Here is a 26,200-nt window from a genome sequence, read left to right as displayed (position 1 = left end):
CTTGTTTTGTGCAAATTTGATGTTGAAAAAAATTGATTTGCTAGCTTCTATGAAGAAAACAAATTTAAGACAGTGACTAGAGGAAGAGCTTTAAAACATGTTTCAGCTTTAGTTTGAATGGGTTTGAGTTTCTCTTTCATTTTTTATTTTATATCAAACCTTCAGGTATTGCTTTGACTGAACTAATTACACAATTTGAAAATATAACATGTTGACAGCAAATCACAATAGCTGTTCTCCTGCTCATACTTTTAGGTTTAGCACCAAGTATCGTCTCTTTGCTGGTCTGTGGTTTGGACGTAAGAAGCCAGATTTCTGCACTTTTTTGCAGCCATTTGTAAATTCTCTTCATGGTCTCTTTAAAGAAGGTACTTAACTTTTGCATTATTTTTTCTTTTCCCATTGAGATTCCAAAGTTAAATTCCTTCTTATTCTTTCCAAAGTATTTCTATTATAAACTCAATGGTCATGCATGAGTTACCATTGAAGTGTTTAGAATAATAGACATCTGTGGTTATGAGAATTTTATAAGCATGATTTTATCACACTCACTCATTAAGTTGTTTTTATTCCAGGTGAACAGGTAACTTTCTCTGATGGATCTTTGAGGATTATACGTTTTATTCTTTTGTGTGGAAGTTTTGATGCTCCTGCAAGTGTTTATTTCAAAATATGTCGCAATTCAATGGGACATATGGATGTCCATATTGTCTTCATCCTGGTGAAACTGTGAAAACCAGTGAAAGAGGGCACACCAGGGCATACCCCTTTCATATAAGAGGACATCAAAATGCAGAGGGAGGAAAACAAACAAATTTAACTGCCAGGACAATTGAGAAACGGACACATGAACAGACACTGTTATTTGCCAAAGAAGCTGATAACCTGAAAGGCAGTGGTAAAGATTCAGTAGTTAAAGGAGTGAAAGGGATGACTTGGAGTATGGTTTTACCAGGTTTTGATATCATCAATGGTGTAACAATTGACTACATGCATTGTGTTTTGCTGGGCATCACTAAAATGTTGTTAACTTTATGGACAGAAAAGTCATATTCCAGTAATCCATGGTATCTTGGGTCAGAAAATGTCAAGAAATTGGAACAAAGATACTTAGATATTAAGCCCCCAAATGTCATAACACGTACACCCAGAAGTCTGTTAAAGAATCTTGCACATTTTAAAGCATCAGAACTGCGTTCTTTTCTTTTGTACTATGCCCTTCCCTGTCTCTGGGGACTTCTAGAGGAAGTTTATTTTCAGCACCTGGTGCTTCTGGTAGATGCAATCTATTTACTCCTACAAGATTCCATTTCACCAAATGATGTAGAGAGTAGCTCATCAATGCTGTTACACTTCTGCACAAGGATGGAGGCCCTGTATGGTAGAAGGTATGAGACATACAAAGTGCACATGCTGCTTCATCTCCCAGATTGTGTGAGACGTCTTGGTCCACTATGGGGCACATCATGCTTCTGGTTTGAGGGCTATAATGGGGATTTGACAAAACTCTTTCACAGTACACAGAATGTTGACATTCAAATTACCCATGCAGTTTGCATTCATCAGAAGATACCCGAGCTAACCCCTCTGCTTCCTGCAGGATCAGCAGCAAAGAGCTTCTACAAACATCTTGTGGAAGGCCGTCCACTGCCTGCTTGTAGAGAGGAAATTGCAGAGAAGGTGTATGCGATAGGTAGCCTTCAAAGGCTTGATTTAGATCCACAAACCAGTGTAGTTGTTAAAGATCTACTAGGGGAAATTTTAACTTCACATAAATTCAAGCGGCTCTGGAAACATGGAACAATGTTTCAGTGTAGTCAGTATCATGCAACTACTAAGAGAAATAGCTATACAGTTCAATTTACCAAGAATGGTACTTTAAATTTTGGAGAGTTGCAGTTCTTTTTAAAGTGTTTTCAGCTTTGTGAACATTCTGATAGAATTCATTATATTGCCATCTTGAAGCTGCTGGAGCATAACCCAAAAATTAGCCTTTCAAAGGATAAGTTCACAAATGCTATGGTTAATCACATTGTTCCTGTTAAGAAAGCAAAAGGAGCATTTGTTGCAGTTCCTGTCATGGATATTATTTCAATGTGTGTTTCTGTCAACATCAGTGATTCTACAAATGCTGGTTTTGTGTGTAAGCTTCCAAATAGGTTTGAAAAGGACTAGGCAGTAGTTACAGGGCTTGACACTAACTTTTAGGCTAGACACTAGCCTAGTGGTTAGTGATAACTTAGTGATAACTTAGACTTTACTAGCCAAAATTTTTTTACTAGCTAAGTAAATGAATGAATTGTGTCAGTTCTATTTTTGTTGAATGGGCCTCATGTTTTCCTCACATCAAATCTCTAGGTTAACAAATCACAAAGAAAAATCTAGCAATTTTCCCACAAAGACTTTCAGGACTCTGTTTTTCTTTGAGATGTTCTTGGAAAAATATTGAGACCTGGAGACATTGTAAAAACTGTTGAGACTTCTTCACAGACAGGCACCATAGAATTGTTTCAAAAGCAAAACAACAAATCCTGGAAACCTTTGTTGGTGAAATTTGATGGCAATAAATGCCTGATTTAAATGTCAAAGGAGATCAATCCTTCTTATCTAATTATTTCTGTAGTTGTAAACTTTGTCAGTAAGCATACGATGATATGTGTTTTCACAGTTAATGAATTGTTATCCCTTTACAGTGCTACATGAATTTGTGCATGATTTTATTTGGAAGTTCATGTTTTGTTCTACATATTTCACAAGAAAATTGATGTGTGCTTTCAGAAAATGCTGTCTTGTCTGTCAAATATTTCTTTCAACATAATAACATGTTCAGTTACCTGTTTAGGGGCCACACAGTGAAAAGTAAACAGACTTTTTTTTTTAATACAGATGTAAATTTGCAATGGTGCTGAACATCACTTGCCTAGTGACATGATAGATCCACAAAGACATTGCGAGAAAAGTGTTTGTGTTTGTCTTCTTTGAAGAAAGACAGAAACTAGTTTGGTCAAATTTAGTTTGTTTACTAGCCAGTGTCTAGTGGAAAATAATTGAAAACCACTAGCCAAAATGTAAGCGTCTAGGGGAGGGGGGGAGGGGGAGCGTCGGTGACAAGGGAAATTATGCAAAGAAAGGATGCGCTGCAATTCTATGAGATATCTTCTCTTTGTGCTAATGTGCTGCTACCTTCGACGTTACTACAATTCTCAACAAGGAAGACACTACAGGAGGGTCTCGATTGGGGGTAGCTTTAACGGATGACGGTTATTTCTGACGGCTGACAGTTAAACCCCATTGAGACTATCCTACAACAAGTTTGATTGCTCCTGTATCAAGCCATAAGTGTCAGTCAAGCAAAACTGTTTGAACGGCCCAACCAGATGTTACACACCACTCTAGCATCCTGTTCGTGATAACAGTTTTGGACTCCCCAATCATTGCTTCTGCTATGAGATAAAGTTGCCTCTCCTCCTTAGCAGTTGACTTTATCCATCCAGATTGGACCAGACCCCCGACCGTATGCAGCGAAGCAACGAGCTTGGGTTGCACCAGAAAAACCAAGCTGAAGACAAACCACATTGGTTTCGTTGATTGTCCAGTGATCATCACACACTGTATGATGGCCGTTGTATTGTCCAATCAGATTGCAGGATTCGTTGCCGTGCCCTCTGAGAAAAAAAATATATTTATGTTATTCGCCGGCCGGGAGGTTCGTATTGGGAAAAACTGTGCCCGGGCCGTACTCAAGAACAGGGGCACAGCTCAGATGCTTGAGAAAAAAATATATTTATTCCAATCCACGAAGTTCTTCAAACTTTTAAAGCAGCTCTTCCCCGTGTGCTTCGGTAAATAACTAAGTATAAGATTACTACCAATCAGGGACTGCCTTCAATGACTTTTGTATTCTCTTCATTCTGTTTTCCAATGCAACTATTTATAACACTTTCTGTTTCATGACCTGCATCTTTTATCGATTGCACTTACCATACAACACTGTCATTGATTAAAAAAAGGGTAATTCTGCCAACATTTGATGAAAAATACTCAGAAGGTTTCAAAGCAGGCGTCGAATATTTATCAGTTGAAGTCACCTGTGAGTCGGTACTTCTTAAGTCTTAGGTTCTTTACCATTATTGATACATGATTTTAAGTTCTCATCAAGCACTAACAGAAGTCCTTACGCAAGTTCTTATTCACGTTCATATTCAAGTACTTACAAAAGTTTTTATCCGAGGTTTTATTCAAGTTCTTGTTCGAGTACTTATCATGAGAAGTTATTCAGTTTCTTCACAAATTCTATCTATTTCTGTATCATTGATTTCACGTTTGTTTTGGTATTGGATCAAGTCTTCTTATTCTCGCACTATTCTCCTTAAAACAAATTTTATACTTCACAAAATATCAGTTGAGAAAATAAAAACAGTGTACCCAAAAGATACGCCGAGAACATCTCTATCTTACCGGCAGAATTTTTGACCTAAAACGTTACTATTCCATCTTTAAGGACCATATTGGGTATATTCAAATCGTCTTTGACATCCGTCCATCTTGTGATTATTTACTTGAATTGAAGTGCAGTATCTTCACCTGACCAGCACACAGGTTCAGTGGCTTTATACTCAGCGTCGCTGAGTGTCAGTGGGACCCTGATTTACGCCGGCTCCGACAACTTCATATCATTCGAACAGGAAATATTAAGAATTGGACCCAAAATTGATGCTTCTACAGTGTGGGCAAGGCTTGGCGCTTCTTTGTCCCTAAGTTTAGAGAAAAGACAATCACATCTGAAGGTTGAGTTGATAAATGTGCTTTTGGTAGCCAGCAGTGGTTTACTAAATAAAATGAGGACATCAAAAAAATTTAATAAAATATTGTTTTTTCAGCTCAAACTTATAAATTCAGAATACAGAAATATATAAAATCTGTTATTAGGAGAAACTTAAGTAAGTTCATCCTTCCTAATACCTGTCTATAGGAATGAGTTATCTAGTACCTGTATGACTTTACACAATGATATTTTCCAGGTTCCAAAAGATCACTTTCCTCACTAACATTTTCCTAAAATCTACTGGCTTTCCAAAATCCTCAATCCCTCGTCCTGATAGCCCAACCTCATGAACTTGTCCGCAACAGGTGTGAGAAGCAAATGAATGACAGAAATAACCAACCCTGTTCCCACATACACCTTCCTCAACTCCATTCGCTTATTCTGAAAGTGGCATTTAACTCTTCGACAGCCGGTGCTTAAGAGTTTTAACAAGGTGAAGGGCTGGAAAGTAAACTGACTGGAGCCCTGCTTTTAGGCTTGGCTTTTAGGCCTGGCCAAATCTATATCTTATTTGATGGGAACAACTCGTCGTAGCAGGGGTAAACTTGTTGTTGAACTTTCCATGGGGCGGAGCCTCTACACACCTTGAAGAATAATGAGAGTTAAGTCTGAGGAAGAGAAATTGTGTATTTGATTCTTTTTCACCTTTCACATTTTTCAAGAACAAAATAACAGCTCAGGATCAACAAATTTGTGCTAAGCTGTGAGATATTAAATAAGACGCTTTAGGGTGGTAACGTTCTTAACATGCTCTGGACCTTCGACCCCAATGTTCTTTAGTCACCAGTTCATGAGTGCAAAAATACGAGTAAATATATATTCTCTAAAGCTAATTTTTCCTTTATCTTCAAGCAAAGACTAAATGAACGACTTACTAAGCGCGAATGCTCGACACAGACGCTCTTTGGAGTACTTACAAAGACATGTGACGTAATACAGAAACAACTCAGTCTTTATAATATAAGACTATGGAGAGGCATTGCCTACGATCTCTTCCGGCAACAAAACTGTTCTGCTAGACGCTTACATTCCACCAATTCATGACACAAGGCATTGTACAAAACTTTGTAAGTGGCTTCGCAACCTTCTTTTTGTTTCCAAGCCGTTAACATTTGAAAAGACTTCTCTGACAGCTCCTCATTGGCTTTATCAAAGCTAGCTAAGGTAGCTTGGTTGAATTTCAGGCGTCTTCCTAATTCCTTCCATTTTACTCCAAGTTCCTTGGACAGATATTCTAACTCGCAATCCGATGGTTCACCATCTTTAACCACATAGATATCTGAGGATAACAACGGAGGGTGAAAAAAAATTAGAAAAGGGGTACTTCAAGGCTTTGGCGAATAGCGAACAGTTGTGGCGAAAGGCCACTTCTCTTTTTGGTATAATTCAATACCGAATCGTCGGCCTCAGAGACTGTTCTCTTCACGACAACAAAAACAACAACATACCACGAAGGATGTGAGTTCCTTCTTCATGATCAAAGGGGACAGGAACCTAAGTGGAGGAGGGAAAATTCGCAATATTACGGATGCATATGAAGTGAATGGAAATGAGGAAATAAATAAAATTACTAAATAATAAGAAAAAGGAAAAATAAATCAGTAAAAAGGCAGAGGCATAAAAATTGACTTCAAGGCAACTGAAAAATAAAAGTAGTACACGTAGTAAAAAACTCGCAAGGTCCTATATGTTCATGTGCTGCTTCCTGTGGACAGGACATTTCTTTACTTATTCGACATTCATCGGTGTTTTATTTCCAGTGATTCGTCCTCGATAAGGTTCTTCCTGCCTTAAAATGACCTCATTATCTTTCTCGGATGCCTTTAGATGGCGAATTTTGTAAGACTGTTATCGAATCAGCAGTGCTTATTTAACCTCTCTCTTTCCAGATTACTACTGGTATTTAAAAAAAACTTAATCAAAAGACCGGAAGGCCGGATCCAAGTGTGGCCGCTTTATTTTCTTAAGTATTTGCTTGATTTCAGCAAAGCTTATCCCAGTCATGTTAAATTTCATATTGAGCGTTTAAGAAATATTGGCAAGCAATAATGTTTAAAGGAAGGGTAAACACATTTATATCAGTGAATCGAGAACTCATGCTGTCAATTTAGTGTCTCTCGAAAAAAAACCACTCTCAGGAGTAGCAAACCTCGAAATGGAGAACTCGCTAAAATGGTTTCTTTCCAACATGGTAAGCGGTGAGACAACAAGCAATGCACTTGGAGGTAGGGTGAGATATTTTTATTGAGAATTTGACTGTAGTTTTACTTCCCAAGAGAGGTCGCTATTATGCCCATACAAACTCATATTTCCGCCCTGACTCTTATTTCGCGTGATGATCATTTCACATCTGGAGCTTAGACTGCCTGTGGTTACAACGTTGCTAATCCTTTTAGTTCACTGTCATATACTATAGTAAGGTTGGCATCAGTAATATATTAACTCTGGGCTAAAAGTGCATTTAAGTGACGAATCCACAAACCGTAAAATGTCACTTACTTGAGATGCCAATACCATGGTCACGTTGCACAAAAGTTCCTCACTTTGGTTTTTAAACTTCACTTTTGGAACACTCTCACATCCTAAGCAAACTTCACCACCTGTGTCATAAACTTCGTTCCCGCGGAATCTGTTGAAAATAAAATGAAATTTAAATGGGACAAACCCAACATACACTACACCAGCCGAGTCTTTGTGTAGAAAAGTACACGCTGACAATCGAAAATGACAGCATATTTGACGAGAGCCCTGCTGAATCTTTGAAAACGAGCATTTGAAGACAATCACGCCGAAACAAAACAAAATGTATACCTTCATGGCCCTATTGATTGATAAGAAACCTAGAAAAGCCATAGCGAAAAATAATGAACTGACAATTGAACAATGAAAAATTTTACTATGAAATAAACAAATCATTTCTATGTAAAACTAGTATGACTGTATCTCGAAGTATTCAGTTAAATCCTATGTATTTGATGGAGCAAAAATAAATTCTATGATTATACCTCACAAATTGTAAGGCATTTTTCTCGTCTGAGCCTTGTGGTATGATTGTCTCAGAAAGAGACACAAAAATTTTCTCCTTTTCACAGACTGGTCTTAAAGAGGTGCCTTCGCCTATGTAGGGCACGATACACCTTGATATTTGCTGGTTTACATCATGTTGCAGTTTTTGTGGATAGCAGAAAAGTTTGAGTCCAAAATGTCCAGGAACACTAGTCCCACACAGGCACGTAAAAAATCGGGCATACTGAGGCCTCGACCTACGGCGAATTTTTCTTGCAAACGCATTGACGTCTGAAGCAGATTTTAAACGCGATTTCCTCAACTTGACTGGACGGAATCTATGGAAAAGAAAAAAGAAAAAACCAAATACAGCTCAAGCACTCTAACGAAATTGATTATGGCCATTGCACAGTAACCTTGAGTCTATGTACTCTAGTGATCATTTTAATGATTAATTTATATTTAAATAAAATAAATAGATGCATTTATGACTGTATGCTGTAATACTGTTAAATTCCCTCTACGTCCTGCGCACTATTTTTCAAATAGAGCCGACAAGAAATACTTACCTAGAGAAATGCTTGACTTTGAATTGCACTTTCCCATCGAGAAGAAGTGGCGGTTCATCCAGTCCATCTGTGATGTCTTTCCAGTCATGTGGTTCAACTAGGGACTCACAGTGTAATATCCTAAGTTCACCAGGACATAACTTTGCCAACTCTTGTTTCCCTTTACAGAGGGTGAGAGGAATCCTAATTGTTACAGGCGCGATGAGAGTAACATTTTGAGTGCCTGAAATGTGCAGAACTGGACCGACAAGTCCTTCCTCTCCTTTTAACTTACTGCTTGGAAATTCTTGTACCTTGATTCAAAACCAAAAAATGTTATGTTGAACATGTTAAACTACTCCCAAAATAAAGTTCATTTACATCCTTTACATGATGAAAAGTGAATTTCAGGATGAAATTCAGTTCTCTAAAAAAAGTATACAATGTAAATGTCCTCTTAAAGTTTGATGTAGCATTAATTTAAGCACTATTGTCGAAAAAACTATACATTGAACTTACTATAATATATCTCATTTGTCGACGGCATTCAATCAATAAACAATGGTGTATAAAGTTAACAGGACAACCCAATATCTGCAGCAGATATCGCAGTTATCATGTTGAGTTCAGCTTGTGCCTAATTTCCAACGCCCTGAAAACTTAGAGAGAAGTGTCTTTTTTTATCAAACCTTATGTCTGGGTCATCTTCAGCTTTGGTAGATAAGTGAAACCTCGGTTTTGATAATGCAGGACTTCATGCTCAACTTTATCCACTAATTGCAGTAATTGCAAACCAATAAAAACTACATAACCAACTAAGCTCACAAGAATGATTTCAACTTGAAATTTATATTGTAGCGAAAGAAAAACAAATTTTCCGTTGTGAGTTTTTAAGTAAGTTTTCCAGAATCTAATTTTGGAAAAGGCGATTGCTAGGATTCATGAGTACATTAGGGGACAGCAAATGCCACAAATAATCCATAGTTACCAAAACTACTGATTAGAACATTACCTCATGTATGTATCCTCACACACATGTAGATACATGCACATTTGTCTTGTATTTAGCTTAAAGTTGTTAATTGATATCTCTCCATCAATATTGCCACTAAGCTCATGGAGTTTATTGCAAGTAACTGAGGGTACAGGCTGTACTCTTATAGCATCTTTATCTCCTTGCTTTTGACAATCCTCTCACACCAATCTTATATGTTACTTTCAAAACTGAAAAAGGTTTTATTCATCCATGTATATAATTATATGGTTTCATGTACCTGGATTGTCACACAGAAATCTTGATTAACAGGAACACAACTCTGAGGAATTTGAACACTGACATCAGGAAAGTCAGGCACAATACAGGTCATTCCCGGACCTACCGCAGTACCTCTTGAAAAGGTGAAAGACTTAGGACGCCAGATTGCAGCAAATGAAGAAACTCCTGATTTTGTACCAACAGCTTGTGCAAATGGGAAAAGCCACCTGGGAACTGTTGACGTTTCTGCATAAAAATAAAATAATGGTTGAAATTACGCCCTTCAGCTGTGTCTTAAAGTCCTCAAACAATGAAGTTGCCCCCAACAGATATCATGAGAATAGTTACGCTTCAAAGAAGAAAGTTTGCAACAACATGGTGATTGAGAAAAATTTATATTGTAGTGACTGAAATACATTGTAGACTTCATGTAACATTTATGTAACAATTACACGTACTGCTTGGATGCAACTGCAGATAAAACGGAAAAAAAAGTTTGAAAAAAACCATTGGATTTGTAACGCGCATGAAGTGGCAAGAAGTGTATTTTGACATTATGAGTGCAGTAGGCCACGCATTGCTGGGATCGATATCAGTACCTGAGTAATTGCACACCTACTCCTCCCCTAAGCCAACAACAGCCAACTGATAAGTTAAGGTTACAAGTTCGGAGCAATTTTGGGTCAGGAGAGGGGGAGGTTCACAATTGCTCAGATACTGACATTGATGCCAGTGAAAAAGGGAGCGTAGGAATATCATGATCATTCATTAAGGTATTCACACCTGTATTTAATAAAAACATAACGTTACCTGATCCATGCCAAGTATTCTCTGTCTTTAATTCCTTCCATTCATTGTTCTCTTGGTCAGTCAGTTGCTTGATAACCACCTCATACCCCTCCAAATATGGGGCACTGTGCATCAAAGATACAGTAAAACTTATTCCTTCAAAACTTTTCTTGTAATCCAGATCTGGTGGGCCATCATGAGATATTTCAATAACACTGCTAACCAATATCTCATCACTGGCAATGGGTGGGGAGCGGGTCCTGGGGTTCCACAATAAGCATCTACATGTAAATGGCACAGGTTGTTGTACAGCTCCACTGCAAAGTTTGATAGAGGCACCAGCTTCCCTCAGGTGCCAGGAGTCTTCCTTACCTCCGATTTTTCCTCTGAAATACAAAGGAAATTAATTATCCAGCATTTTAGGATATTTTTCCCAAGTGGAGTAAGCAATGACAAAGGCATTTAAAATGTAAGTGGCAAACTGGAAGTTTGAAAAACTCATTCAGATATTGACACTTAATTTCAAAATTAAATCTAATAAATGTTATTTTTCTTTATTTTTTTTTCAGTCGATAATAAAAGCATACGATAGACAAAGAAAAACTATTTTGAATCAGCTACTCCCACTAATAAATTAAGATTCCTGATTTGGTTCACTTAATAAATATATGAACATCTAAAAGGTTGTTCCTCAAAAACCGAAGTTGCACAAAACAAAACAAAAATGGCTCTGAGATTCTTAAGCCAGCTGTACTAAGACATTTTTCCATTAATTTGCTTTTCTTTGACTCAAATAGACTCAAGTTATAATCATAAATCAAAACATTTATCAAAATGATTCACTATCATTTTTGATAATAATTAAGTACCCCTTTATTGATGGAAACACTGAAAAAAAATACCTGAATACCTCTAGAACATGATAATTGAACTGAGTTGAGTAAACTTTGTTCTGAAATCATACGCGTGACATCTGAATCAACGGATTGTGCAGCAGCATTAGACTTGAAATCACCAGTATGAATTCAGACCAAAAGTGCATGGCAAAAGTTCAATTACCACTTCATTACATTTATTTTAAATTTGCAAAATTCAGTTGCTAAAGGAATAAAGATTTTTTTAAAGCCGGTACAAATACATGTATGTTATTTATCCAGTACTGAGCTGGTGTGTAAAATGTTGTAAAAGTTGTTTTTCTCTTTTTTCTGCAATTTGATTGATTTCCTAAAACAATCGGTTAAATCTGATTTGTTGCTGTATTTTCGTGGAGCTTTCTCATTAGCTGGGAAATCGATGCACTTTAGAGCAAAAAATAGTGCATTTTATCAATAAATCGTGCCAATGGGAACCAATCAGATTGCAAGGATCACCAGTGATTTGAGCACGAATGTAATAAATTTTTAATAGCATTACAGTTATTAAGCATGAACTTTATTACTAAAGATTAAAAATAAAATAAAATAAAAGAAACTAACTGTCATTTATAAAGAGGTCCGGAGGGTTGTTCTTTAGTCAGAGCACTTTGTCAAAAGTTGCCATTAGTTAACACCTAGCAACTCCAACCCTGCTCTTTACAATGGTCTGTGCATCCATGAGAAAAAAAAAGCATGGGAAAGGCAAAAAACTGAGTCATTGCAGAAAATCCCATACCTTTTGATCAAAGTCTTTTCATTGTCTTCAGTGTCTACTGTTGCATCTTCTATATCTGCCAAATCTTTCCTGCCGGTGTAATAAGGTACCTCATCCTCCTCTTTGGCTGGGGAAATTATTATTTTGAGGTGTTTGGTTTCAGTATACAATATAACGGACATTTACTACCAGTTAATTCCCAATATCTGTTCAACCAAAATTGTTCAACATGGGGTCTTTCCGCACTAACGAAAAAGTTGTTTATTTAGAACAATGTTTTCGCCATCACTAAATTTTGACAAATTTTGGCCAAAGCCGACAAATCGTGAAACACATCGCCGACAAATTTGTCCCAAGTAAAATCTGGACAAAATTAATTAAATAAGCAAGACCGTGATAAACTTGTCGATTAATTATCGCAAAAGCTACGAACAGCGTGTAGCTAAACTGAAATCAGTTTACTACAGAGGCAAAAATTCTCTTTTGTTGCAAAACTCTGGGATTCTAAAATTTTAAAACGGCTTTGAAAAATCCTAGAAATTGGAGGTGGAATCCTTTGGCAGACTAGGTCGAAAGGTAAGAGAATTTTTCAACTTTGAAATTTATAATGTAGATGTAGCACTCAAACAAACTTTTATCCTTTTATTTTGCCAGGACAATTTTAGGCTGGAGTCATGAAAATCGCGAAAGCTCGGATATGCATTGATTAAGAGTATAAGATAAGATTACCGCATGACTCTCCTTCTTCAGCCTTGTCCCCCACATCTTTTGAAATTTCTAGATGACGCTCACGGTACTCCATTGCCTTACGAAAGTTGCCTAAGCTATGAAAGGCATTACCAAGACTTCCATGAGCCCGTCTCTCTCCAGCTTTATCCCCCACTTCTTTTGCTTTTTGTAGATGACGCTCGTGGTAACTGATAGCCTTATGAAAATCGCCTAACATCTGATAGGCATTGCCAAGACTTCCATAAGCCCGTCCTTCTCCAGCTTTGTCTCCCACTTCTTTTGTAATTTGTAGATGACGCTCGCGGTAACTAATAGCCTTATGAAAATCGCCTAAGGCGTGATAGGCATTGCCAAGATTTCCATAAGCCCGTCCTTCTCCAGCTTTGTCTCCCACTTCTTTTGCAATTTGTAGATGACGCTCGTAATGACTGATAGCCTTATGAAAATCGCCTAAGCTATCATAGGCATTGCCAAGATTTCCATAAGCCCCTCCTTCTCCAGCTTTGTCTCCCACTTCTTCTACAATTCGCAGATGACGCTTGTGGTAACTGATAGCCTTATGAAAATCGCCTAACATCTGATAGGCATTGCCAAGATTTCCATAAGCCCCTCCTTCTCCAGCTTTGTCTCCCACTTCTTTTGCAATTTTTAGATCATGCTCGTGGTAACTGATAGCCTTATGAAAATCGCCTAAGCTATGATAGGCATTGCCAAGATTTCCATAAGCCCGTCCTTCTCCGGCTTTGTCTCCCACTTCTTTTGCAATTTGTAGACGACGCTCGTGGTAACTGATAGCCTTATGAAAATCGCCTAAGCTATCATAGGCATTGCCAAGATTTCCATAAGCCCGTCCTTCTCCAGCTTTGTCTCCCACTTCTTTTGCAATTTGTAGATGACGCTCGTGGTAACTGATAGCCTTATGAAAATCGCCTAAGCTATGATAGGCATTGCCAAGATTTCCATAAGCCCGTCCTTCTCCAGCTTTGTCTCCCACTTCTTTTGCAATTTGAAGATCACGCTCGTGGTAACTGATAGCCTTATGAAAATCGCCTAAGCTATGATAGGCATTGCCAAGATTTCCATAAGCCCCTCCTTCTCCAGCTTTGTCTCCCACTTCTTTTGCAATTTGTAGACGACGCTCGTGGTAACTGATAGCCTTATGAAAATCGCCTAAGCTATGATAGGCATTGCCAAGATTTCCATAAGCCCGTCCTTCTCCAGCTTTGTCTCCCACTTCTTTTGCAATTTGTAGACGACGCTCGTGGTAACTGATAGCCTTATGAAAATCGCCTAAGCTATGATAGACATTGCCAAGACTTCCATAAGCCCGTCCTTCTCCAGCTTTGTCTCCCACTTCTTTTGCAATTTGTAGATCACGCTCGTGGTAACTGATAGCCTTATGAAAATCGCCTAAGCTATGATAGGCATTACCAAGATTTCCATAAGCCCGTCCTTCTCCAGCTTTGTCTCCCACTTCTTTTGCAATTTGTAGACGACGCTCGTGGTAACTGATAGCCTTATGAAAATCGCCTAAGCTATGATAGGCATTGCCAAGATTTCCATAAGCCTGTCCTTCTCCAGCTTTGTCTCCCACTTCTTTTGCAATTTGTAGATGACGCTCGTGGTAACTGATAGCCTTATGAAAATCGCCTAAGCTATGATAGGCATTGCCAAGATTTCCATAAGCCCGTCCTTCTCCAGCTTTGTCTCCCACTTCTTTTGCAATTTGTAGATCACGCTCGTGGTAACTGATAGCCTTATGAAAATCGCCTAAGCTATGATAGGCATTGCCAAGATTTCCATAAGCCCGTCCTTCTCCAGCTTTGTCTCCCACTTCTTTTGCAATTTGTAGACGACGCTCGTGGTAACTGATAGCCTTATGAAAATCGCCTAAGCTATGATAGGCATTGCCAAGATTTCCATAAGCCCGTCCTTCTACAGCTTTGTCTCCCACTTCTTTTGCAATTTGTAGATCACGCTCGTGGTAACTGATAGCCTTATGAAAATCGCTTAAGCTATGATAGGCATTGCCAAGATTTCCATAAGCCCGTCCTTCTCCAGCTTTGTCTCCCACTTCTTTTGCAATTTGTAGATGGCGCTCGTGGTAACTGATAGCCTTATGAAAATCGCCTAACATCTGATAGGCAATGCCAAGATTTCCATAAGCCCCTCCTTCTCCAGCTTTGTCTTCCACTTCTTTTGCAATTTGTAGACGACGCTCATGGTAACTGATAGCCTTATGAAAATCGCCTAAGCCATGATAGGCAAAAAAAAACAGAAAAAGAAAAAAAAACAGCCTTTGGGTGATGCCTTATCATCGGCCGTTAAGCCTTCTACACAAGAAATTGATATTGAAGTGAAACAATTTATTAAAGAATCACCCGTCGCAATTTGAGGATTAGTGTTAACAAATGTATCGTTCTCCCCTCCTTCTGCATTCCAAGAAGTACCATAACCTAAACATAGCCACTGGTGGTAGAGAAGAGAAGGAAGAAGGCAACAAGGTTCTTCTAAATGCCTTTGGCAAAAGTGCTTCACATCACTGATGATTGGAAACAATTAAAAAGTCCCATTTATTGAGCATGACATGCAGAAACTACAGTGGGAAGCCATTGCCTAGGTTCTGCTATATGGTTATCAATGGGCCAATTACTGCCTAGTAAATTTGTTACATCTTTTTGTGGCCTTGTATCTTTATGGGGATGAAGTTATCACTTCAGAGACGTTGATATGAAGACTTAGCCAGTTTGTACCTACAGAAGATAGAGAGACATTGGACAAGTGCCTTGGCGATGATTTTAAACCTAATGATGAAGATGTCTTGGAATTTTTATATTATTCAAGTGTTTTAACCCTTTGCATCCTAACATCAGCATACTTTTTTCCGTACTGTTCTCTATGCATATCCTATGGTGCTGACAAAGAGAATTTGTTTAACAACCAAGAGCCTCTTTGGTTCGTGATCATTTCCTTTATTCTCATGATCTTAATGTTTGTTTTAGAGGGGATACTGATAGGAGAAAATGGTCACTAATCACTCTTAGAGATCAACTGGTGGAGTCCAATTCTCAAGGTATTATGCTCTAAGGAAAACTTTCAGTCCTTCGAGACTAAAGCAAGCCGCCAAATTAATTAACAAGTTATTCAGAGCTGAAGAACCAACTGAAGCAGAACTGACATCCTTTGAACAACTGAAACGGTTTATAGAGTCACTGAATTGCAAATCTTTACCCATAAGAGGAGCAAGCCTGTTTTGTAGTATTGTTGAGTATGGAAGATGTGAACAATTTGAAATGAACACTCAGAATGCTTTGAAATGAATACTTTGAAATTTGCTTCTTAGTTTTTACAATTTTTTTTATGTTATGCATAACATTTTCACATTACTGATATAAGGCTTTTTTTTAACACAGAATACAAGTTACTGTTGATGGCATTTTCTAAACTTTCCGAAAAAAAAAAAGAATGAGGTCACAAATTTATATCTATTCAAATGTCATTACAGTTGTCACTGGCAGTTAGTTTGGTTACAAGTTAGAAAGCCTTTCGAGAGGAATGTAAAATATGCAAGTTTCATGACTACAAACTCTAAATTAAAATTTTATCAGCTGATCTCTAATATCACTAAGACTTTAAGTAGTAAGTGTAAGTGGTCATAACATAACAAGATATTAAATTGTCAGCCCCTTGAAATGCGAAAACTCGGGGTAAAAGGTGACATGTCGCTTTTACTACCATTACAAGGCATGTTCCTATACTTATCCAGTTTAAATTAGTCTCACGCAGTTGCTCGATCATTTCCTTGGTAATAATGTACGCCGGTCTCCCTCCTAAACTTGCAGAGAATGCCAATGGAATTTTTTTCATGTCGGAGTTCACGTCCATCAAGAACTTGCATATATGCTCCGAACACTTTGAGACTAAAAAAGTCGTGAAGACACTTTCTGGAACTAAAAGGTTGGCACTCGGCACGGTTCCAACAATATTTAATCAGCTTACAGTCCGTAGAAGTCCAAGTCAACGCGAAAAAAGGTCGAATGAGCGGAGAAAAGGAAACGCTAACGAAGACAGCAAAGGAGTACTTCACGCCCAAATTATTTGTGTTTCTACTGAAGTTGCTCTGAATGATCACGGCCACGTCCTTTATAAAAACAAAGTTCATAGAGAAGAAGCTTTCGAAGGAAAGGACTATGAACTGGAAATAGCAGTATCCAGTGGGTTTATCTGTCCCAGCATCAGTTAAATCGTGGTACTTCAGATCCTCCACATACCCCTCAGTAAATAAGAAAAAACCCTTAGGACTTTTATACGACCGTAAACAGTCTTCATCGCAACCATCTTTTCCAACCAGATAATGGCAGCTATCGGGAATCCTGAAGTCTGGAATACCCGTGAAGTCATGAGTCCAAAACTTCAGCGAAAATGGATGGGGAAGTAGTTTTTCTCCTGGCAACGTAATCAACTCGTCACATTGCTCTGTTTTCTTTACAAGTTCAGGAACTTTTATTTCAGCCGCGTTCTTGCAAAGCGCTAGCAGTTCTGCCCTTTTCCTACTCTTACCGTTTACAGAAATTTGAATACCCCTTCCCTTTAAGAATTTCCGTAGCTCAGGAACTTTCATATTTGTGAAGCAGGCATCATTCCCTGCCATGTTGAGACGACTCCTTTCCCCTCAGCCTCGACTTGATGCTAAAAATCAGACTTACTCGCACAAATAATTCGAAACTAGCCTATTAAATTTCACACATCGATCACTGAAATTCGATAGGTAGTTTTGAACTCAAATCACTTTTGTCATGTCTGGCTTGCCACATTAAGGAAAGGTACGTTTTTTCTTGGGGGGCAGGGCTGGGGCCTCAGAGGGGAAGGTTATCAGTAAAAGTGAGCACCTAAAGGGGAGAGTCATACCTTTCTGTAAGCAATTCAAGCTAAGGGACACACTTTTTCCAGAATTTTAAAACGAGGTCTTTTGTGATGTGCTTTCCATTTTACTTATAGTTTAAGTTTTTCTTTTCACCTACTTTGATTTAATTTGGTGTTTCGTTATCGCTTCTATGTTACATTTCTACATTTATATGCCATGGCACATAGTTTTTTCTCGGAGGACTCCTGTCCTTTTCCATCCGTATCGAGGCGTACTAGACTCAGGTATCGTTTCTTAAGCCTCTTGCTCCTGTTGACTGTCCGCTGCCCGAGTTTCTACTTGATCCAACAATGCGCTCTACCCGGTCACTGTCAGACTCTGAATTTGAGTCAGAGGCTGGCTGAAAGTTGTTCTGACTGTCCTCCACAATAGAAGTCAAAATCCTACTGCCAATATGTGCCTCACCACCCTAACTCTCTCATCTTTCTTTCCTTTAAATGCAATAAAGTTCAAGTTTACCTACTCTAAGGGATGGCGACTGGTTTCTGTGATAGAGATCTTCCTAGTCACTGTCATTGTAGCCCTGTTTCTTTATTTCGGCACAATTCCTTTCATTATCTGTTCGCCACTTATCTTTTCTCATTTCAATGTCAGTTAGATGCTCAATATAATCTGCAACAAGCTTTCTGAGACAATGTATTTTTCAGAAAACTCTTTGATTGCCTTTTTATCCCCTGCTTTGAGCTTACCCTTTTGAAACATCTGTTTTATTTGAGCTCAAGGCTGATAATCATCAGGTTTGCGGCCACTCGTAGATGTTTTCGTACGTGGAGGAGGTGACAGTCGGGAAGTTTGGTGTAATCGGATTGGTTCGTGGAGTTTGTGTGCCTGGAGGACTTAAACAGTCTCAAAGTTTATACTTCCATATTCAAACTTCAGCTATACAACGATAATATCCCACAGTGAATGTTCGCAATTTCTTGTTTCACCTCACACACATTTAATATCGCGATATATTTACATTCAAACATTTTGCGTTCACAAGCGAAACGTTCTGAGATAACTACGGCATGGAACATACCACGAAGTAGTGTGGGGAGTGTCGCACTTTTGTCAGTCACCTTAAGGTGGGGGGTCAGGAGTTTTTTCTATTAAAAGGCCAGGGAGGGCCAACACTTGTTGTTGGAAAAAATACCAAAATTCCCCAGCCACTCCCCTCCAAGAAGAAACGTACCTTAATTCTTTAAGATCGAAGAGAGCGACATCGCACCGAGCTTCATCTTCGCGATGCAATTTCGGTATCAGGTCACTGAGCCGCGAGAACTCGGATTTACTCAGTCCGGCCGATCAACATTACAGAGAAGTACCAAGTCTTACAAATACCTTTGTATATTCTTGTGGTAACAGAGAAAGTTTGCGTCGCAAAATAAACTTCGTTTCGACCGGGCTTAACTGTTGTAAATCAGAGACAGTGAACCAAAAAGTTTAATTGTCCATAGGATTCAATTTGTGCTATATTTAAAGCCGACAAACATTGGTTTAAGCAGCTCCCATGAAGAAACTGAATATTTTAAACTGTGTTTGAAAAAACAGCTTTAAAACATATTTAAGCCTTGTTTTGAGTGGGGTATAACCCTGTCACTGGCTAATGATGCATCACTTTAAGCAAAACGAGGTGAAAGTATCTACCAAAAGATGGCAGACTAGCCCGCTATTTATTCCGGTGAAACTTTAACTAACAGCTCTAAAAGCCACGCAATATCTGCAGCATGATTAAGGTTCTTGTTTCTCCATCTTCACTTCGTTGTACTAATTTTACTTTCAAACAAAATTTAAGGCCATGATCAGTATTTAAAGTTAACTTGCAAATATGTAGCTCTACTCTAAGCATGAAAGACGTCATTGTGGAATAGTGTTAATGTTCATATTCAGTGTTTTCAAACCTGAAGAGCTGTCCTTTTCACGATCTCGATCTGTCTCGCCTTGCGGAACCTCCATAGCTAAAAAAAGAACATAAAGGAAAATATTACTTATCTTCCCCAAGCGCTTCAGCGGTCAGTTCATTTTCCTAATTTATCAAGTTAAACAAGCCATAATGCAAAGGAAAAAAATCGAAGGTTTCCTTGCACACCTTAATCTCAAAACAATCGTATGTTCAATTTAAAGAATTAAGCTGCGGCTCAATTTAAATAGACGTAAGTATAGGTAGACGCCTAAAGGTAATTCCGTTGGATGCCTGGGAGCTACTAAGTGTAGCATTGAAAGAAATTGTGCAGTTACAGTGTACCATGATTAGTCATTTAGATCAGCCGAAGAAACCACTACAGAAAATTTTAGTGTTGAATAAACCGTGACTGTTTTTGTATTTGAAAATGGCGGAGAGTCGCAGCTAAAAAACCTTCTTCTGAAACAAACTGCCACTCCACCTCCTAATCTCCTCGTGTTTCTCAGCACCTGTTTCATCCCTTCTAAAAGCAACAGCTCGGTAAAAACAATTTCCATCCCCGCTGACAGACTTCTCTCCTTTGAGCCGTGATTTGTTTATCGAAAACGTCAATAAGTACGAAAACAGGCCGTATACAATTTAATACAACTGAAAGACTGTACTTAAGTTAAAGACTGTACCTAAGTTATTCCCTTGAGATTTGTAGTTAAGTTTGTGGTAAGAAAGAAATCGATTAAAACACCACAGCATGACAAATAAATTCAACTGTCTCCTTTATCTAATCAAAGAATCATGGCCAACCCGTGCATGATGAAACATAGTTGTGAACTTGTAGACACAGGTCTTACTGCAAAGGAAGGTTGCTCTTATTTCAAAAGCCAAGGTTTCGGAATATCACGAAGAAATTCACAATTATGGTAACCATCCAACTCCGCAGAATAATTAACCTATATACAGCCGACAAAAACAGCAAAAAATAGTAACCTGCGTTTCTCGAATTTACGTTTGCAGAATTCGTTAAATTTAGCTGCTGGAATCCAAATCTTTCCTCGCCTGCACAATCCAAACTCCACCATTCTCCAATCCTCAATATATCTTTGCATTGTAACGCAATGATCTTTGTTCACACGGTTTTCTCCAGCTTGTATCTGATAAGTTTTGTCTCGGAACGAAAATACCTCAGAACGTACTTAATATGACCGGTAGTTTTTTTGACTGAGTGAAATTATAGATATGCGGAAATGATTTCCATAGGTTTTCTTTTGTAAGAAAATTATTTTCGTCTGCTTCTGATCAATCCAGCCGCCAATGTTTACATAAGATGAAAAATCGATAAGATTTTACGTATTCCTATTGACTAGCTTTGCAATTTGTCCATGCAATGAAAAAGAAACACAGCTGGGTTTTCACCATGGTATGCCATACGCATACCACGGAAAAAGGGAAAATTCCTAGCTGCGAGCGAGAAGAAGCTCTTTGCTTGTGGAAAAATCTTTGCTAACGGAAAAATCAAGAGCGGAAAAAACTCCTTGGTAAAAAAAAAAAAGAAAAAAGAAAAAAAAGGCCCAAAGAAGAAAGAAAGAGTACCATTCTGTAAAGAAAATAAAAAATTTCCTTTGTAAATGAGACTTGTAGTGTTGGAGCTCTACGCTGGCGTCCATATTTCGAACAAAGAAGTCGCCGTCCAACCAAACTTTGCCATATACAATGTTGAAAACGAGGTTTCCTTTTCTTTATTGAAGCCTGGATACAAAGACATCAACAATCGCCTCGAATCGTAATTTTAAAAGTTGTCTGTCGAATTGCTGTCTTGCTCCTCAGCACATTTTCCGGCTTCTCCATTTTTACCGCGGGTTTTCTTTGCCTTTGGCAACTTAACTTTGCTCATTATTGTGTCGCCCTCCTCAACGCTCCACCGAGCGATCGAGAATCTTGATCCATCGTCATTGACGCCAGGAGGTGCAGTTGTCCCATTGCTTGCGGTTTGAGGAGACGAGATAATCTCCTGGCGTGGGGAGATGTTGTTTGCGAACCTCTATGAGCTAAAATCTCGAATTTGATTTTAGGAGGAATATGACAAATTTGAGCGAATTTATTAGGTACATAGATTTGTCCGATTTTCGTCAAATTTCACCAAAACATTCAAGGAATAATGATAACGGATGTATAAACGGTTGTGAATATATGGAAGTCATATATTTGAACTGCGGTTAAAGACGTGAATATGAAAGCGATCTATCACTTCTTTTCACTACTACTTAAGTAGTGTTCATTACTGCGAAGATCGCTTTCATATTCACGTCTTTAACCGCAGTTCAAATATATGACTTCAATATATTCACAACCGTTTATTCACCACTTCACGGGTTTATTTGGAACCAACACAGTTACCAACGTCCAGTCGACTTGTTAGCTCAGTTGGTAGAGCACTGCACCGGTATCGCAGAGGTCATGGGTTCAAATCCCGGCCTGATTTTTCTTCAGGCCTTCTTTTCACTACTTTTTAAGTAGTGTTCATTACTGGGAAGATCGCTTTCATATTCATGTCAACGGATGTGTCGGGAAATCGTGATATTTGAAATATTTGTCCCATGGCGTCCATTTACGCAACACGCCTCACATATTTTTAGCTACTCCAACTTTAGATGCCGATGATCATGTCTAAAAGTACACCCCGAGTGACCACGCGTGACCACGAGTCACCACGAGTCACCACGAATAACCACGAGTGAAAAAGCGAAAAAAAAATCAATTATTAACTAAAATAAAAAATATAATTGGCTAGGAAAAATATTAAGGTGAATTTCATGGGAAATGCTAAAGGAAAAAAGAACTATAGGGCTGACCGACATTCCGCAAAGGAAACTACTTTGTGGTACTGACAACTATCGACTCAAGTGAATCAAGTTCATCCCCTGACACTTGATCTATGGGGAGTGTATCATATATCTGTTCGTCTCACATGTTACTGGTGAAGATGGCGTTCTTGAGAGGCAAGTAATTGTTAAAGGTAAGCCAAATTTGGTGTTGTTGGTTTAAGAATGAATTTATAATCATTGGGAATTTTCTGAGATAATGCACTTATCAGCGGCCATCCCGTGGGGTTGACCCATGAGAACCCCCGGGCATTTGCACCAAGACATTTGCAAATTCCACCTATCCAGGGCCAATATTCTTCCACAAAAAGCTTCTACTGTCCCTCCCCCGGAGAGCATAATTTGAAAGGAATTCCAAATTATAACGTAATTTCCTGCATAATTTTTAATAAAAGTTTAACAATAATATACATAGTTAGCAAAATATGAATAATTCAAACAGCTGGCAATATAAATATTCAACACCTAATCATCAAAAGATTAGCATGGAAGAGATCATAGATTTCTTGCGAAAAATATTTTCGCTATGTTAGGGAAGGATGACCAACAAAAGGGGACAGATTTACGAGAGGAACGTAAGACACGCTTACTTTTTTCTCCGTCGCCATTTTGGAAGCCGTTCAACTGTAACACCCAGTCCCCGCGGTCCGGATCTTTCATTTTCAAGATAGCAGCGATGTTACAAATCCCGCGGGTCTTTCCCCGAGTATCTTGCCTCGGAAGTGCAAAAGCGGTCCAATGCCCCCGTCCCGGGCCAAAAATTGACGACAAAAGTCAGCAAATCCCGTGCTATTCCCCAGTATGTCCCCGGGGTCAACCCCCCGGGATGGCCGATAAGTGCATAAGATGCATCATTCCTCTAACTTGGGACATGCTACATGATTATCGGCTGTAAATTTGAGCGGTGATTTGAGAAATTATCCTGTTCATCGACGCAAAATGTTCAGTAAACTAGGTTGAATTATTTTGCGCGATACCCGCGAGCAAATGTGTGTAATAGTCATGCAAAATTAATTTAATTAATAGATCCTTAAAACATTTTCAAAAGTCGTTTATTACGGCAAAACGATACGATTGCGTTACTTCAGTCGACAGCTTAAAGGTCAAACTATGAATGAAGCGTTGACGACTAGACTTATTACTAGACTTATTACAGATTACAGGGAAAAAATCACATTCGAAGTAGCAGACAGCATGAACAACGCGCTTGAGTAATTCCTACGGAAAGTCTACGGGTCACGCAACAGTTAGTTTGGCGGAGTTCTGCATGGAAATGTTCGATGGCGGTAATAAGGATGTAATAATATGTGTGCAAACCCTCAGAGTAATTGGTTAAATACCATGGCAGTGAAAGCTTCATACATTTTACCTATTTTGAAGCGATTTCCCTGGCAAAAACCAAGAAAAACGGGGGGGGGGGGTTGTCTATCTCTCCCCGGAAAAAACCAAAACAGAAACCAATTTGTCTTTTTGATTTTTGGGGTAGATCCTTTAAACTGGCCAAATTTCACTGAAATCGATGAGACGGTATGTAGCACGACTGCCTGGTGCTCTCGTGGACACACACTTAAGCTTTGTTTTGAATGGGGTATAACCCTGTTCCTGGCTAATGATACATCTCTTTCAGCAAAATGAGGTGAAAATATCCACCAAAAGATAGTAGACTGGCCCGCAGTTTTTTTTCCGGTTAGGCTCTAATTAACAGCTCTGAAAGCCACGTAATATTTTCAGCACGATTAAGTTTCATGTCTCTCCATCCTCATGTCGTTGTACTAATTTTACTTTCAAACAAAATTTAAGGTCATGATCAATATTTACAGTGAACTTTCAAATATGTGGTAGCTCTACTCTAAGCATGAAAGATCGCATTGTAGAATAGTAAGTGCTAATGTTCATATTCAGTGTTTTCAAACCTGGAGAGCTGTCTTGTTCACGATCTTGATCTGTCTTGCCTTGAGGAACCTCCATAGCTAAAAAAGAACACAAAAGAAAATATTATTTGTCTTCCCCGAGCGCTTCAGCGATCAGTTCCTTTTCCAAACTTATCGGTTGAAGTTCAAGTTAAACAAGCCACAATTCAAAAGGAAAACTCGGAGGTTTCTTTACACACCTTAATCTCTAATGAGCTTCTTTCCGTGGTAATTTATGTCTTGCATGACAATCTTAAGTTCAAATTAAAGAATTGAGCTGCGACTCAATTTAAATAGACGTTTGGTATAAAAAGGGAAAATAATTCCTTGCTGAAAGCGACCGGGAGCAAAGGGAATTTCTCTTCGTTAAGTGAAAGTGAAAATGAAACTCATGACTTGGATTTCACACAATCAATATTCAAGAGACAGAAAGAGGGATGCCCTCTCGATTGCGGTGATTTGGAAGTTTACTCAGCATCCTTAGATTTTATTTACCCATTGCTATAACAGTAAACATGGTGAAATATTTTTAAAACCGAGTTAATGCGTTAACTATTCATTAAGAGTCAATGTGACTGTATAAACGTTAAATCAAATTACGAACGTTTGCACAATGTGAAACACACTTAGCTTCGTTAGACATGATTAACAGCCGATAAGAGACAGATTAAAGCGGTAGATTTATGAAGACAAGCAACCTTCGGAAATACTACAACCTCTTGATCAACATTTCACAGCTTGCTTCCTCGAGTTCACGACACTCTTAGTTTGCTCTGAAAATGGTTCACATGCAAGCATACCGAGCTCCCGAGCCCCCGAGCCGAATTTTTCCCGAGTGCGTCTCTTTCCAAATGTTTTGACAGTAGTTTAAGCGGTCTGAATTTTCTCATCAACATTTCCGAGAAACCGAAAGCTACCGACCGTGTGCTCGAATGTTTATCCAACATCTTGAACCCTTACGTTTTATTCAGATCCTATTAACCTTGATCTTGCTTCGCTTTCTCTATTTATCAGAATCACATACGACTGTATGCACGATGATAGTTATACTGAAGCAGGTTGTTTGGGGCATCTCTGCAATTGAGGGTACTACAAACAACGACTGTTATCAAAATATCTTCTAAACCGCTGCTCTAAGTCTTACCTGGAACACAGAAGTAAGGATTCAACCAATCTGTTACTCAAATCTCATGGGAAAATTCATCTACAGCTACAGTTCCTTTCCTTCGGCTGAGGTGTAAAACTAACTGATTTGTAGATAACTGTACAGCACTTTTACAAACGAGAAATTCGACGAGACGAGAGGCGGGAGACGAATGACGTTCGATTCATCGCTTCGTTTGTTTCCTAGAATTTTAAATATTTAATCGTGAAATTCGCATAATTAAAATAATCACTTGACCATGACAATGGAAATCAAATTTCCTAACTACCACGCGATTACTTGATGAGGTCTTTGCCTTACTTTACGGTTACATTCCTCTGACCCCTGTTTTTAGTCAGTGGGTAAATTTGCTTCCCCGCGTTTATCTTGGTTACATCGTTGTCATTTTCATGAATGTCCGAAGATAAGTTAAACCGACAAATTTTCCAAAAATAAGAAACCTGCTCGAGACTCTGAGTCATTGGATTAGAGACAAGCGAAGAACCGGGCGAGTTAAAGTTCCTGATCCCACGGCAGCTTTTTCGCTCATTTTCACTAGCCCTGCCCCCTTCCCACCCATCAAAAATAAATGGCGCATTTTGGTAATTCCGCCTTTTTCTTGTTTTTAAGTTCTACGCTGAAAGCGTGACTGAGCCCACAGGCAGCCCAAGCTCGCTCAG

At 38.7% G+C, this 26,200-nt stretch overlaps 4 protein-coding genes across 7 annotated transcripts in view; 2 read left to right on the top strand and 2 right to left on the bottom strand.

The window, feature by feature from the left end:
• The window catches only part of LOC149053021 (uncharacterized), a 2,809-nt gene extending 1,937 nt beyond the window's left edge, over positions 1-872 (top strand). Inside the window, exons 3-4 of the mRNA XM_089213185.1 lie at positions 256-368; positions 576-872. Of these exons, the coding sequence (XP_089069311.1) occupies positions 256-368; positions 576-733 (271 nt within the window). The 3' untranslated portion in view covers positions 734-872. The remainder of the gene's footprint in view (positions 1-255; positions 369-575) is intronic.
• The window catches only part of LOC149053010 (uncharacterized), a 204,631-nt gene that overhangs the window by 78,775 nt on the left and 99,656 nt on the right, over positions 1-26,200 (top strand). The gene's annotated exons all lie outside the window — the stretch shown is intronic.
• Positions 5,433-9,874, bottom strand: LOC149053020 (uncharacterized). Its single transcript, XM_089213196.1, has 6 exons — positions 9,654-9,874; positions 8,401-8,693; positions 7,831-8,169; positions 7,325-7,454; positions 6,274-6,319; positions 5,433-6,104 (listed from the first exon to the last, which is right to left on the bottom strand). The coding sequence occupies exons 1-6, from the start codon at positions 9,744-9,746 to the stop codon at positions 5,809-5,811; spliced, it is 1,197 nt and encodes a 398-aa protein (XP_089069322.1). The 5' UTR covers positions 9,747-9,874; the 3' UTR covers positions 5,433-5,808.
• On the bottom strand, positions 12,759-25,723 carry LOC149053019 (uncharacterized). The gene is made up of 4 exons (XM_089201453.1): positions 25,521-25,723; positions 24,380-24,436; positions 19,589-19,645; positions 12,759-15,031 (listed from the first exon to the last, which is right to left on the bottom strand). The coding sequence occupies exons 2-4, from the start codon at positions 24,432-24,434 to the stop codon at positions 12,759-12,761; spliced, it is 2,385 nt and encodes a 794-aa protein (XP_089057579.1). The 5' UTR covers positions 24,435-24,436; positions 25,521-25,723.

Source organism: Pocillopora damicornis, chromosome 1 (assembly GCF_964200805.1).
Source record: "Pocillopora damicornis chromosome 1, jaPocDami1.2, whole genome shotgun sequence".
In the NCBI taxonomy this organism is placed as follows: Eukaryota; Metazoa; Cnidaria; class Anthozoa; order Scleractinia; family Pocilloporidae; genus Pocillopora; species Pocillopora damicornis.
Note: the sequence above shows the minus strand (reverse complement) of the source record. Positions and strands in the feature narration are given on the sequence as shown.

Coding starts and splice junctions, on each gene's coding strand:
- LOC149053019 (XM_089201453.1), bottom strand. CDS start 24,434: ATGGAGGTTCCTCAAGGCAAGACAGATCAAGATCGTGAACAAGACAGC. Junction 19,646..24,379: donor TGAACAAGACAGCTCTCCAG/GTTTGAAAACAC, acceptor TTCTTTTTTTAG/CTATGGAGGTTCCGCAAGGC. Junction 15,032..19,588: donor TGAAAAGGACAGCTCTTCAG/GTTTGAAAACAC, acceptor ATCATGGCTTAG/GCGATTTTCATAAGGCTATC.
- LOC149053020 (XM_089213196.1), bottom strand. CDS start 9,746: ATGACCTGTATTGTGCCTGACTTTCCTGATGTCAGTGTTCAAATTCCT. Junction 8,170..8,400: donor AAAGTCAAGCATTTCTCTAG/GTAAGTATTTCT, acceptor TCTTTTCCATAG/ATTCCGTCCAGTCAAGTTGA. Junction 6,320..7,324: donor CCATGGTATTGGCATCTCAA/GTAAGTGACATT, acceptor TCCTCCACTTAG/GTTCCTGTCCCCTTTGATCA.